This window comes from Rhinolophus hipposideros (genome assembly GCF_964194185.1).
Source record: "Rhinolophus hipposideros genome assembly, chromosome: 8".
NCBI classification, from domain to species: Eukaryota; Metazoa; Chordata; class Mammalia; order Chiroptera; family Rhinolophidae; genus Rhinolophus; species Rhinolophus hipposideros.
In genome coordinates this window covers 12,667,223-12,680,047 of record NC_138054.1, presented here as the reverse complement: position 1 = coordinate 12,680,047, position 12,825 = coordinate 12,667,223, and the positions used below count along the sequence as shown (strand labels likewise).

Below are 12,825 nucleotides of genomic sequence, written 5' to 3'. Positions count from 1 at the left end.
TCCTTCCTTCCTTCCTTCCTTCCTTCCTAACTTCCTTCCTTCCTTCCTCCCTTCCTTCCTTCCTTCCTCCCTTGCTTTCTCCCTTCCTCCCTCCCTCCCTCCCTCCCTCCCTCCCTCCCTCCCTCCCTCCCTTCCTTCCTACTTCCTCCTTTTCTTCCCTCCCTCCCTCCCTCCTTTCCTTTCTCCCTCTTTCCCTCCCTCCCTCCCTGCCTCCTTCTTTTCCTCCCTTCTTTCCTTCTCTCCCTCCCTCCATCCCTCTTTCATGCCCTCCTTCTTTTTATTCTCTTCCTCCTCTTCTCTCCCCGCTCCTCTCTTTCTCCTTCTTTCTCTCTCCTTTTAACATATATTCAGGCAGCCCTAAAGAAGTGATACCAACTGAGTGTGACTATCCCCTCTCTCAGGCCTCTCTGCTGACTGCCCTTCTTTAAATAACTGCGGTCTTGCCTGATACTCTATTTGTATTTTCATTACTTTTTCACTGTCAGTGAACACACCTATAACTTTCTTTGTACTTTCTCTGTGAAAGCAGACTTCATTATCTTATTTCCAGAACTTTCCTTGCCAGAACCTTATGTGAAGGAAACAAAAATGAATAAACAGAAACTTCCCAGGCCGCTAGGAGAATGTCCTTATTTGTTGACCATCCTATACTAATGTGCACGGGAACTAGAAAGCCCGAATTTCAAATACATAAAGTAAACAAAGTGAACTAATTAATGCAACTCATTTAGAATGTCTTCAAATCTCCTCATTGACCCCAAACTGCTAGGCCTAGCTACTTCTGTCCCTTATACTTTCTCTGGCCTGTCACGAGAAGCAGCCATGCAGGAAAGAAGTATTGTGGATGTCCTTCTAAAACGCCCACGCCCGTGGAATGCACATTAACAGAATTCCACTACTGGAAATAACAATATTTATTTTCAATCTAGTGGAGTTCTGATTACATGAGAGGAGCATCTAGACAAGTTAGGGACAGAGTGAGACTAACAGGGCTGGGATTAGGAACCAAGGGCCAACCCTACACTCACACGACCCTAAAAGTGATGCCTGAAATTTTTTTATTGTCATAAAATACACGTGAAGTTTACCATTTTAGCGTATACAGCTCAGTGGCATTAAGTACATTCACATTGTTGTGCAGCCATCACCATCGTCCACCTCCAGAACTTTTTCATCTTCCCCAACTGAAATTCTGTCCCCATTAAACAGAAACTCCCCATTCCCCCATTCCCCCCAGCCCTTGGCCACCACCATTCCACTTTGTGTGTCTATGAATTTGATGATTCTTGGTACCTCATATAAGCAGAATCATACAATATTTGCCCTTCTGTAACTGGCTTATTTCATTTTAATATAATACTCTCTAGGTTCGTTCCTGTTGTAGCATGTGTCAGAATCGCCTTCCTTTTCAAGGCCAAATAATATTCATTGTGTGTATATACCACATCTTATTTATCTGTTCATCTATAGATGGATACTTGGGTTGCTTCAATGTTTTAGTTATTGTGAATAATATTGCTATGAACATAGGTGTACAAATGTCTCTTTGAGTCCTTGCTTTCAAATCTTTTGGGTATATACCCAGAAGTAGAATTGCTGGATCATGTGGTAATTCAATGTTTAACTTTTTGAGCAACTGCCATACTGTTTCCCACAGTATTTACACCATTTTACATACCTATCAATAGTACATAAGTGTTCCAATTTCTCCACATTCTCTCCAACACTTGATAGTTCCTGTTTTTTTGATAGTAGCCCTCTTAATGGGTGTTAAGTGTTATTTCATTGTAGTTTTTATTTGCATTTCCCTAATTATTAGTGATATTGAGTATCTTTTCATGTGTTTGTTGGCCATTTATGTATCTTTGGACAAATGTCTATTCAAGTCTTTTGTCCATTTTTAATTGGATTGTTTGTTGAGTTGTAGAAGTTCTTTATATATTCTGGACATTAATGCCTTATGAGATATGTGATTTGCCAATATTTTTTCTGTTTCATAGATTGTGTTTTCACTCTGTTGATTGTGTCCTTTGATTCACAGGGATGGCCTCTTATATTTCATACCATAGTTGTCTCCCTTGCCTCACCCTTGTCCTGGCTCTGAGATTAGTCTTTGTCTCTTCCACAAGCATTTGACAAGTATTTGAAACAACCAAGATCACACTTGGGTTTATGAAAATTTAGTTAAGTGCAGAATTTCGTTCTTTCATCTGAACTCCTTTGATAACCTGGGATATCCAAATTTGAATGTTGTTTATGAAGCATAATCTAGCCTATCCTAATTGTTACAAGAGATGAGCAGCCTCAAAAGAAAGGTTGCTGAGAAGATTCCCACTATGCCATCCTCAGAGGAGAGAAGCTTTTACACTCTCATTAAATGATTGCAGTGTGCCAGGCACTGTTCTACTTTACACATGTTTAACTCCTTCAGTCCTTACAATGGCCTTATAAAGTACATGATGTTTGTACTTCCACTTTACACATGAGTGCTGGGCATGGAAAGGTTGAATAAATTGTTGAAGGCAACAGGACTAATAAGTGGCAGAACTAGGATTTGAATCACAGAAACCTGGTTCCAGATTCTGTACTGTTAACCAATGATAAGCTGTAGCTAAAAAATCATATTCCCCATTTTTAATTTTAAAATTATTTCAGACTTTCACATCTTCCAGTGCAGTTGGTTTCCAGAAAATTGAATTTTTAGGTTTCACTTAGACACTGTGGCTCCTCGCCTAGCATTTCTTTCCTTCTCTTGGCTAACAGAAATTACTTATATTCTATTCTCACATGAAAAAGATTTAAGCCTCCTGTAATTCCATCCATTCCTACTTCACACTCTATCCATGGCTATATCCATGAAGTAAAATCAGAACCAATAATTAAACCCCAGGCATACTGTGTTACAGCAATAATGCTCAATCTCTGCCCCTCCTATCCCAACAGATTTGAAGAGCTACTTAAAGATACACCTGACTCTAAGGTACAGAAATGCAAACCCTACTTGTCTGGCTGACGGCCAGCCATTGGGTGCCATCTTAGCAGGTTCAATGTCTCAGCAGGTGATACCTCTCAGGAAAGGAATAATTCATGTTCTCCCACACTCTCTTTGGCTAATGATATGTTCAGTATCCCCCCATATTTTTTCACCGACATGGAACTTAATAGATTAGGGGAAATAGCCCAGCCCATGAAACAAGATGTCTTACCGAATAATGCCTATCCAGAAAAGACTCACTTCTGTAGTTTTGTGGAACACCTTAGCTGTTGGCAAATGTCCCCATTGATTCCTTTCATTTGCGTGGGTTCTAAAATCCATTGATCTTGAGGAGAAAAGAGCTTCCCCTGCCCTACTGTCTTAATCACTGTGATTTATCATTTTTTGCAGGGTCCTATGGATCTACTCTGAGACGGGCACGTGGGTGTATCCTGTGTTTGCCGAACTCAGCCCAGTGGGTCTGGCAGCCTTCTTCTCCGTCAGCTACATCTTTATTGCAGGCATCTACCTCTTTGGAGAGAAGCTTAACCACTGGACATGGGGTCAGTGTATTTCTCTTTTACCTACAGAAACACTTCTTACCATCTCTCCACTCCTGGAAATAGAGGAGAAACTAGTCCAAAGCAGAAGGCAGTGATGCTTGATGGCTTTGTCCAAGGACTCAGACAGGTCCTTATCAAGGTGTGCAAAGGAAAAGCCTGGGGGAGTTTGCACTTTCTCAAAGGTCCCCATCAAATTATCTCCCCTCCTCTGCCAAACAGCACCTCATTGAACTTGAAGGCTAAAAGCAATATTGTTCAGATTGCTTAGAACCCAGAGAGCAAGGTGTCACCATCCCCAGCATGAAAACATGGACTCAGGGTCTCCCTCCCTTAAGTAAGGACTTGATGGATACAAAATGTTTAAATGTGAAGATTTTTTGTTTCTATTTGTTTGCTTTGCTTTGTTTTGTTTTAAGGAAATGGGTCCCAATGATCCTTTTAGGTCTTCCTACCTCAGCAGTGCCTTCCCAGATGAGTTCCATCCCTCCCCCATTAGGTGGCATCTCAACCTTTCGTCAAACATTTACCAGATAAAAATCACATCCTGTACTTGAGACTGAAATTCTCATTTCGACAGGGTCTTGGGCAATGTGAGCATGTCAGTAAGCTAAGCTTTCTAATCATAGGTGGGTGGAACCATTTGCTTCTCCATAAGAAGAATTAATCTTAACTTAGTTGATTTTAAAATAAAAGGTTTTATTCTCCTTCATGTTTCCCCCACACTCCCACCCCCAAAATATTATTTTGTTTGAAAATTAACCACCAAGAAGTCAGGTGGCAAAGTACACATTTTTTTTCCCATACCCAAGGAGAAGTGCAGGAACTCTACCCTGCTTTGTATATAAAGAAGGCAAGAGTCACATAGTCTCCCACATAACACGCCCACATGTCATTCTGTTCTAGCAAAATAGAAATGGCGGAAGTAGCATCTTCCACCCAATCTATGAGCTGGCGTGAAAACATAAGCTGTGTGTGCAAAAACACAACAATTCCAGAAGGTTCAGTACAAGAGTGTATATTTCTGAGAGGAGACTGAGACCCTGGAGAAATAAGCATGCAATTTGGCTTTTTCACATGCTTTCTACTTTTGGGGAATTTAACTGATTAAGAAAGTCTCAAAGGTAATATCCTCCTTGAAAGCAAACACTTAGAAATGAAATACTGAAAATTATTCTCAAAATCAGGGCTCCAAATCACAGGAAGCTATTCAGAAAAAAAAATGTGTTGACATTTCAGATGTGTCGACATCTAATGCTAACCAATTTTGGCTCCTTAAAATTCTGGGTGAAGATTTTTGATGTCTTCCCCAAATCTATATTTAAAAAAAAAAAAAAAGAAGAAGAAGGAAGAAACTAATCCATTTAAAATTTGGCAGATATAAGATGTGCAGAGAAAAAAATTGATTACTCAGAGCTTAGAGAACAACTTTTTAAATCAATTGTATTGAGTTCCATAATGATTAATTTTTAAATTGTTAAACAGTGATTTTTAAACATCCATTGAATTAAAAAACAAAAATTTCACCATATTTAATATTATTGAGATACTTATTTTCAACACAAAACTCTTTTTAGTAAGTCTCATTGTGCAAAACTATATCCAATTTTTTACTATAATTAGGTCCCGATGAGCAAATAGGAACACACCAGCATGCGGACCTTCATTTCCATCATGCATGTTTGAATGTTTATGTGAGTGATAGAAACTACTGTCAGTGGGTACAGATACTGTGTCTCTTCTCTCTCTAGATTTTTAACTCCTTAAAGAGAGGATCATAAATGTGTTAAATTCTGAACAGCATCAAAATGGGATCCTAAATGTGTTAAATTCTGAGCAAATCCTAGTTACAATTGGTTGAACAAGAATTAAAAGTTAGATCACTTAAAATGCCAATGGCAGTGAACACTTTTAAATTGCCTAAAACTAAACAGAGCTACCTACGTAAGCATTTTCCCATGTCTTAGTCTGCTTAAAACACTTTAAGCCTTCCCTCAACTTACAATGAAAATGCAAGCCCTTGGAATGCCACACAAAAGGCTATGTGACCCAGTTGCTGACTTGGCTCTTGCTCTCCTTCTTCTACACGTGCACCCCAGCAACACCAACCTGCTTCTTTTCCTTACACCTTGATGCTGTTTCTCACCTCCATGGCCTTCTCTCTCTTACATCCCCTAATCTTTGCCTGTCTCACACCACTCATTCATTCCAACTCACCTCTTACAAGAAGCCTTCCCTGCACTGCCCAGAGATTTGTTTTTACATTAGACCCTGAGTTTCTTAAGTGTTAGGAGTTTGTCTTCTCCATCTTTGAACTCCACATTTGCATTAGCTTACCCAATGGATCAATGAGTGCAGACAGAAGATAACCAAGGGCTCTTCTCTCTAGGATTAAATGGGACTTTGTGCAAAGATGTTCTAGAGCCCGTGGTCAAGGAGTGACTCTAATGGTTGCAGACTAAAGTACTGGACAGGGAGTTTAAGGACCATAGAAGGGTGAGTATGGTATGCTGGTTGGAGAGCTGTTGGAAAAGAGATACATTGTTAGGGCAAGAAGAACAAGATAGTGGGAAGAGCACTGGAATAGAAATCAAGAAAACTAGGGTATGTACCTCACCTGTCCAAAAACCAACTGTGTAACCTGTGTCAAATCCATTCACCTCCAGTGATAAGATGACCTCTAAGTAGGGCAATGGCACATCTCAGTGTGGTCCTGGTTTAATGCCTGCTGTGCCAGTGTGCATATAATTTAGCATCACCTAGTCTTGGACAATCAATTGTATGATTCCTCTATCTCTGAGTTCCTCTCCAAACGTTCTGTTCTGAATCCATGGGAACACTTAAGTAGCTACCAACTCTGTCCAAATCCAAGGCTAACCCTATTTTCTCACCTCCTTGTTCAGCCTGAGCTTTCTTGGATCAGAACAGAAATTAAAAGGAGTACACTGGTGATGCTATGGGAAGCAGTGGTTAGAAGAAAAGTTCTGTGGCAGACTTTCCGGGTTCCTACCTTGTTCTTACTACTTGTAGACCTGTGACACTGGGCAAGGAACTCAGTGTGTTTCTGTTTTAGTTTTCTCTTGTGCATCATGGAGACAATATTAGTACCCACCTTCTGGAATCCTGGAGAACAATAAACGACTTGGGAAGTGTCAAGGGCCAAGAACAGGGCCTGGAATATAGGGGTAGTCACTATTGCTGTTAATCTCATTTTTTTCCAGCAAAAATCAGCAACCTTCTTTTGTATGTGGGTATTCCAATCCTCCCCTTTGATTTTATGCATAAATTACCAATTTCCTCAGCTAAGGCAATTAAAAGTAACAACCACCTAACCAAATGCAAATTGACAGAGATGGTGCAGTTCCTGAAGAACTTATAGAGTGCAATAGGAGTTCAAGCTAACTGAGGCTAGAATTAATTTGAATCCCTGCTTCTGAAATCCTGAGACACAGTGTGGTCTGTTGGGAGTCACCAGCCAAGTACCAGTGGTCAAGAATGATCAGTCAAGACTCATGATATGCAGGTGTCTCTCTGGCAGTAGTTCTTGACCTTGACTGGACATTATAAAATCACTGGGCAAATTTTACAAATGCTAATTCCCAGGTCCACCCCAGATCTATTAAATCCATCTCTGGAAATGGGGACTTGACATGGGTGTTTTTAAAAGCTTCCTAGTTATTTTAATTTGCAGTCAGTGTCAAGAGCCACTGTTACAGCAGTGCCTCTCAGATTTGCATTTTCCTGCAAATCTTGTTAAAATAAGGATCTTATTAAAATGCAGATTCTCTCATTCAGTAGATCCAGAGTGTAGCTTGGGATTCTGTTCTCCTACTGTGCCCCAGAGAAACAGATGCTGCTGGTCTGAGGACACAACTCTATATGCCACAGGAACCTGGACTCCTCTCAGCTTAGAAATGGTGTCTACAAGCATCCTAATCCAATGTGGTGTTCTCCGAAGTCAGCTGCTGGGCAGAGAAGGGTGCCGGTAGTGATGGCCACAGTTGCTGAATATCTACCCATTTTCTATCTCTGCATGTGTTATATCAGTGGGTTAAAGTGCAGAGGAGAGTGACAAGGGCAATAATAAGGAATGGTACCAGGAATCAATTGTAAACTTGGAAAGTATGTGACATTCTTCAGGGGTACATAGACGTAGGGAGCCGTGTACCAAGGGGACAGATGCTGTCAGACCCTCAGGAAGGTCTTGCTGGCCTTCAAGAAGATGTTCAAAAAGCTCTCAAGTGGTTCCAGAGGGCCACCCTGCATGACGTGTCACCATCTCACTCCCTGCCCTGTAATAGCTTTTATGTGTCATGGGACAGAGGACTGACTCATTATTGGGATCAGCTAGATACCCACCAGCAAAGATTCAATGTCTACTTTTGGGGCAGAGTTAGGTGGAACACTGATTTCCAACAATGATGGAAGCAGACAGGAGAAAGCTCTCTCTGCAGACCATTGCAAGCTTGGTCCGCCATGCCTGAGGACCTGGGGATACCCAGACAGATTCTTTCCACCCTGACTGGGAGAAAGAGGCCACTGCTGAGGTGGGGGGGACTGGGGCGAGAGGGTCTCAAGATAGGTTGCCTTCTCTGCCACTTAATACTTAATTTTGTTTTTATTTTCTTGATGAGACACAAGGATACTGACCACAGGACACAAGTCCATCCCAAGGACAAAGCCAATCCACAACATATATCAGGCACAGAATGAGGCTACTTGCCTCCAGGCCAAAATGGAGGGCCTCTTGTATGTACTAGTAGCTATGGCAAGAGAGGCAGTCCCTCAGCTTATGGCCCATGACCTCTCTCAGTACATTCCTGAGGGGTAGGTACTGGGGCCTGAGACCATAGATCCTTTTCCACCAAACGACAGTTTGTAAGCTGATAACTCCTGTCTGGCCAGCCTTCCTTTCATATTAGTTGCTCTAAAGCAGAATTTTTAAAAAGGAGATTTTATTGGTAAACGCAGCTTAGAGGCCTTCTAGTCTATCGCCTTGATTTTATCCATCAAGAAATTTGTTGTAAGAGCTGCCTTGCATGTTGTCCCTGATCATTTCATACGAAAAGAATCTTATCATGAGATAACGCCACGTGTATTTCTAAAGCATTTTTGCATTTCTTTTCCTAATTTCATCTCCCTAAACTGAAAGATAGTCCACTCTGGATTATCACATCTCCCTCTTCCTCAGCCTCTGTCCCCATAAGGGTTTCTCCAGCCAGCCCTCAGCTCCATCTCCTTCCTGCTACTTCTGCACTGCGATTGTGTTCATCAGTGCTCACATCTCATTCCTCTAACACCTCATACCACACCCCCCTCCCCAACCATCTGCCTTCTCACCTTTTCCAAGCCAACCCGCTAAATCTAGGCAAATGTTCTTCCAATTTTCAATTCAAAGTCTAGCAGCAGCTTTGTGGTTATAGATACATAGATGTAAATCTTTGTGAATAATATGTTTTTACTTATCACGTGTTCTGACTATTGGAATAATAAGGGGTATAATCACATATAGTATCCATAGTGATATTGATTACAAGAATAGTTCCTTTACCATGCCAGCAGAAAAAGTTTGGATCTTGCACAAGACGAACATTAAATGTTTGGCCTAAAATATCTCTACTCCTTGGTACTATCTAACAGAGGATGAAGAAAGGACGAAAATAAGTCAGGACTGTACCTAATTCCCTAGCAGCCAACTAGAAGGGGTTCCACTGGGAAAAACTCCCTTCAATGAAAAGAGCGATAACAATATTATTTTCCAATCAAACTTCGAAATCCATTTTGAGAACTTTGTTTGGGTAGAATAATATAATCTGTGACTAAGTCAACAGTTCCCTTATCTCCAGCCATGCACTATGAAAATGTGGTAGGAAAGAAATTCTGACGACTCAGAGAAGCCTAGAGACTGCTCAGCCCCAGTATGCAAGACTAAGGCCCCACCCCCACCTGCTAGAAACAGAAAGGCAAATATCATTTCTAAAAAATTCTATTCACACCATGTAAGTCTCTACAGAATGAAATGACTGCTAGAGTTCCTCACAGAGACACATTTGAGGACAGCACCTTCTCTAGCATTTTGGTGACCATGTGGTGCTCCATCTAGCTGCTTGGTATTCGATATGGGCCGCTCTGACCCAGTGGAAGGAGCCACCTGTTCTCCTCATCCAAAGGGACTTCCTGCCGCTACTACCACTCCTGCTTCTGCTGTTTCTCTCTAAGCCTGCACATTCTGTCGTGTTTCTTACATGGAGACGGAGTTCCTCATCCTTGGCACCTGGGGTCAAAAGAGTGGGGTTATGATGACAGTTCAACTCAAAGCACTGGGGTTGGTAAACAACAGGCAAAAAGAAAGTTTTCAGAGTCCGCAGAATGACTACAAGGGGAAGACATTTGAGAAGTTTATATTGACCAAGCTCTTGAACATGAGGGAATTCATGTGTGACTTAGTCAAAAAATGATTCATTCAAAACCCAAAGTATATACTTCACAGAAGGTACAGTGTTTGTACTTAAAGGCCTAATGTAAAGAAAACCTAACTGGGGAGGAGAAAATTCACATCAAAAGCAAAAAATAAGTGAAAGCATAAATGAAAAGAACCTGAAGCCTGTAAAGCTGGATAAATTAGTAAGGCTTTGCTAGAGTGACGGGTGGTAGTCTGAACGGGTTTAGAAGGTTTAGAAGAACAAGGGAGAGGACTGTTCTTAAAAGTATTGAGAGACATGACTACGGGGACGGCCATGAGGGCTGTGAGGATCCTGTGAGGATCACATGGCACCTCAGTGTGATGAGGGTGCCACAAGCAGGACTTCAAGTTATCAGTCACTAAAGCCTCTGAGAAGGGGAGATCAAGAAAAATAAAATTAGGAAAATATTTAATGTTCACTGTTAAGGATATAATTTAAGTGTGTGTGTGCATTTGGGGGGTCAGGGATTAAAAGGTGAAGCATGAAATTAGGAGAAGGAGATTGCTGTGGTAATACTGAGCCAGGACTAACAGAACTCTAACTGCCAGAATGATCAAGAAGATGCTGAGTTGACAAAAGTTTTCAAAGTGGGATTGATAGCATTTGCCAATAGACAGGACAATGAGTTAATGAATTTTAGAAATTTCAAAGCTCATGCAAAGATTTATGATCATTAAATATGGGGCAACAAGTTGCTGGCTGGATGGAAGTCATTCTAGAAATCTGATGATGTAATTTCAGTCAAATAAAGATCCTTTAAAGAGCTTACTAAAAACTAATCAATATGCCAGTACTTTTCCACCTAGGCTGATAAGTTGGTGTGGTGAGAGGTCATGGAATGACCCCTAATTACGTGAATATTCACTCTTCTATTTCCTCTCTAATTTGATGTGGTCTCTTTGTCTCCATATGCAAAGTCTCAGTTTGTTGATGGATTGTGCACCGCCTGCAAACATGTGGCCAAAATCAACAGCAATCAGTGGTTTATATTAGACATGCAGAGCCACATGAAGACCAGCGGCACCACCAGCAGACTGGCCACCATGAGCCGAGCACCAAGGGGAGACCACAGAGTGGCTTCCTGCCCTTGCGATAATGGTGGTGGCACTCTGCTGTCTTTAAAGTACATCTTCCTACCTTGGGAAAAGTGTTCTCGACTTTCCACTGCCCCAAGGGAGGGTGAATGTCCATCTGTATAAGAACACCTGTTAGGGAAACCCTGAAGTCTGAAGTCTCTGTTCTTGTTTGCACAGGTGACATGAAGCAGCCAAGAAAGAAGAGGAAGTGATTACATGCCATTTTCCAAGAACTAAGGAGGAAGAAAACACGAGAGTTTTTTGTTCTGTTTTTGTCTTTCTTTGTTCTTTTCTTTCTTTCTTTCTTTCTTTCTTTCTTTCTTTCTTTCTTTCTTTCTTTCTTTCTTTCTTTCTTTCTTTCTTTCTTTCTTTCTTTTTTTGGTATGGAGAGGTGGCGGAGAAACATAGGAAAGTAGAAAGGACAGGAAACCATATTTAAATTTAATAAGAGGGTTATAAAAGTAGCTTAATTTGAGGACTCCTGGTTTTTGAAAGGCTTGCTGGACATGCCCAAATCAGCTATTGCTGTCTCAGAATTTGTGACCTTTGTCTGACCTCTGTGGAGGATAGTCTGTGCCCAAAATCTGGCCATAGGCCAAAGGAACTCATAAACTCGGTGTTAGAGAATATTTAGACAGAGTAAAGACTTTAGGATCATTCAAGCTACTCATTTTACAGAAGATGCTGAGGACCTAGGTGAGAAGTTACCTGCATGAGGCCAAGTGTCAGACCGAGACAATAGCTTTAGTCTTCCAGATCTTGTAACTTCCAATCCTGTACCATTTCTGAATAAACCCAACTTTCCTAAAAATAAGCCTTTTTTGTAAACTAGTTATTTTCATGCATTGCTCAACTAGTGTTTTTCCCCTCAATCTAGATAGACGTATAGGGAGATGGCTTCTACCTAATTGTCTGTCTACCTAGTAAGGTATGATAGCAAGTTATTTGGGGCAACGACAAAATAAATTACAAAAAATATTAGGAAATCTGTCTGTCTCTCTTGTGAGCAAGCATTCAGGGCAGCTATAAACACTGAACATGGTGACATTGTCAAAATCTCTTCCATTTGAGTTTTGATTAACTCATCAAATAAATGCTGTACATTTGATTTGGGAACAGTCTAAATGGGACGTGATATGATTATGAGGAGTGCTGAGAGTGCTTTGGTACAAAGTGCTTTGCTGAGTTCGTTTGTAGTTTAACAAAGCTGACTGTTAGGTGATTAGCAAGCACATTCATGAACCCTGCTTTGATTTTCCTAGTGGAATTTTCCAGGTCTTTATTTCCAGACATATTTTGTAAAGAACACAAATGACAGATGTCTAGTAGCAGGTAAACATATTCAAATCCATGGGTGTGTCTTCAGGCCCAGGTGAGTTGGGGTGTGGGCACCAGAGTAAATTGTACTTGGACTTCCCAACCTAACATTATACAGGAGAAACTTGGTAAAAATGGATGCAATGTGGTAAAAACTGTTTTGGGAACCAAATTAAACCTTGATTGCTGCATGACTGACTATTGTGCAATACCTCTTCCAACACCAGAAATACCTCAAAAATACCTAGAGCAGTCTTGAAGGGTTACGGAAGAGACAGGCTAAACCTGTAGGGGAGGCATTACAAGGGGAGACGAGGCGAGGCACCAAGAAACCCGCGTGATCCCTACTCCTCTACTATCATGCAATATGAGCCTCAAGTCTTTTTGGATTGAGCTGGGAACACCCACTCTTTTCCTATACCTTCTGCTTTTTG

The 12,825-nt window shown here is 41.1% G+C and overlaps 1 protein-coding gene across 1 annotated transcript in view; it reads left to right on the top strand.

The window, feature by feature from the left end:
* The window catches only part of ADTRP (androgen dependent TFPI regulating protein), a 59,903-nt gene extending 47,322 nt beyond the window's left edge, over positions 1-12,581 (top strand). Inside the window, exons 5-6 of the mRNA XM_081056410.1 lie at positions 3,386-3,537; positions 11,252-12,581. Coding sequence (XP_080912536.1) covers positions 3,386-3,537; positions 11,252-11,286 — 187 coding nt within the window. The 3' untranslated portion in view covers positions 11,287-12,581. The remainder of the gene's footprint in view (positions 1-3,385; positions 3,538-11,251) is intronic.
* Positions 12,582-12,825: the final 244 nt, after the last annotated feature.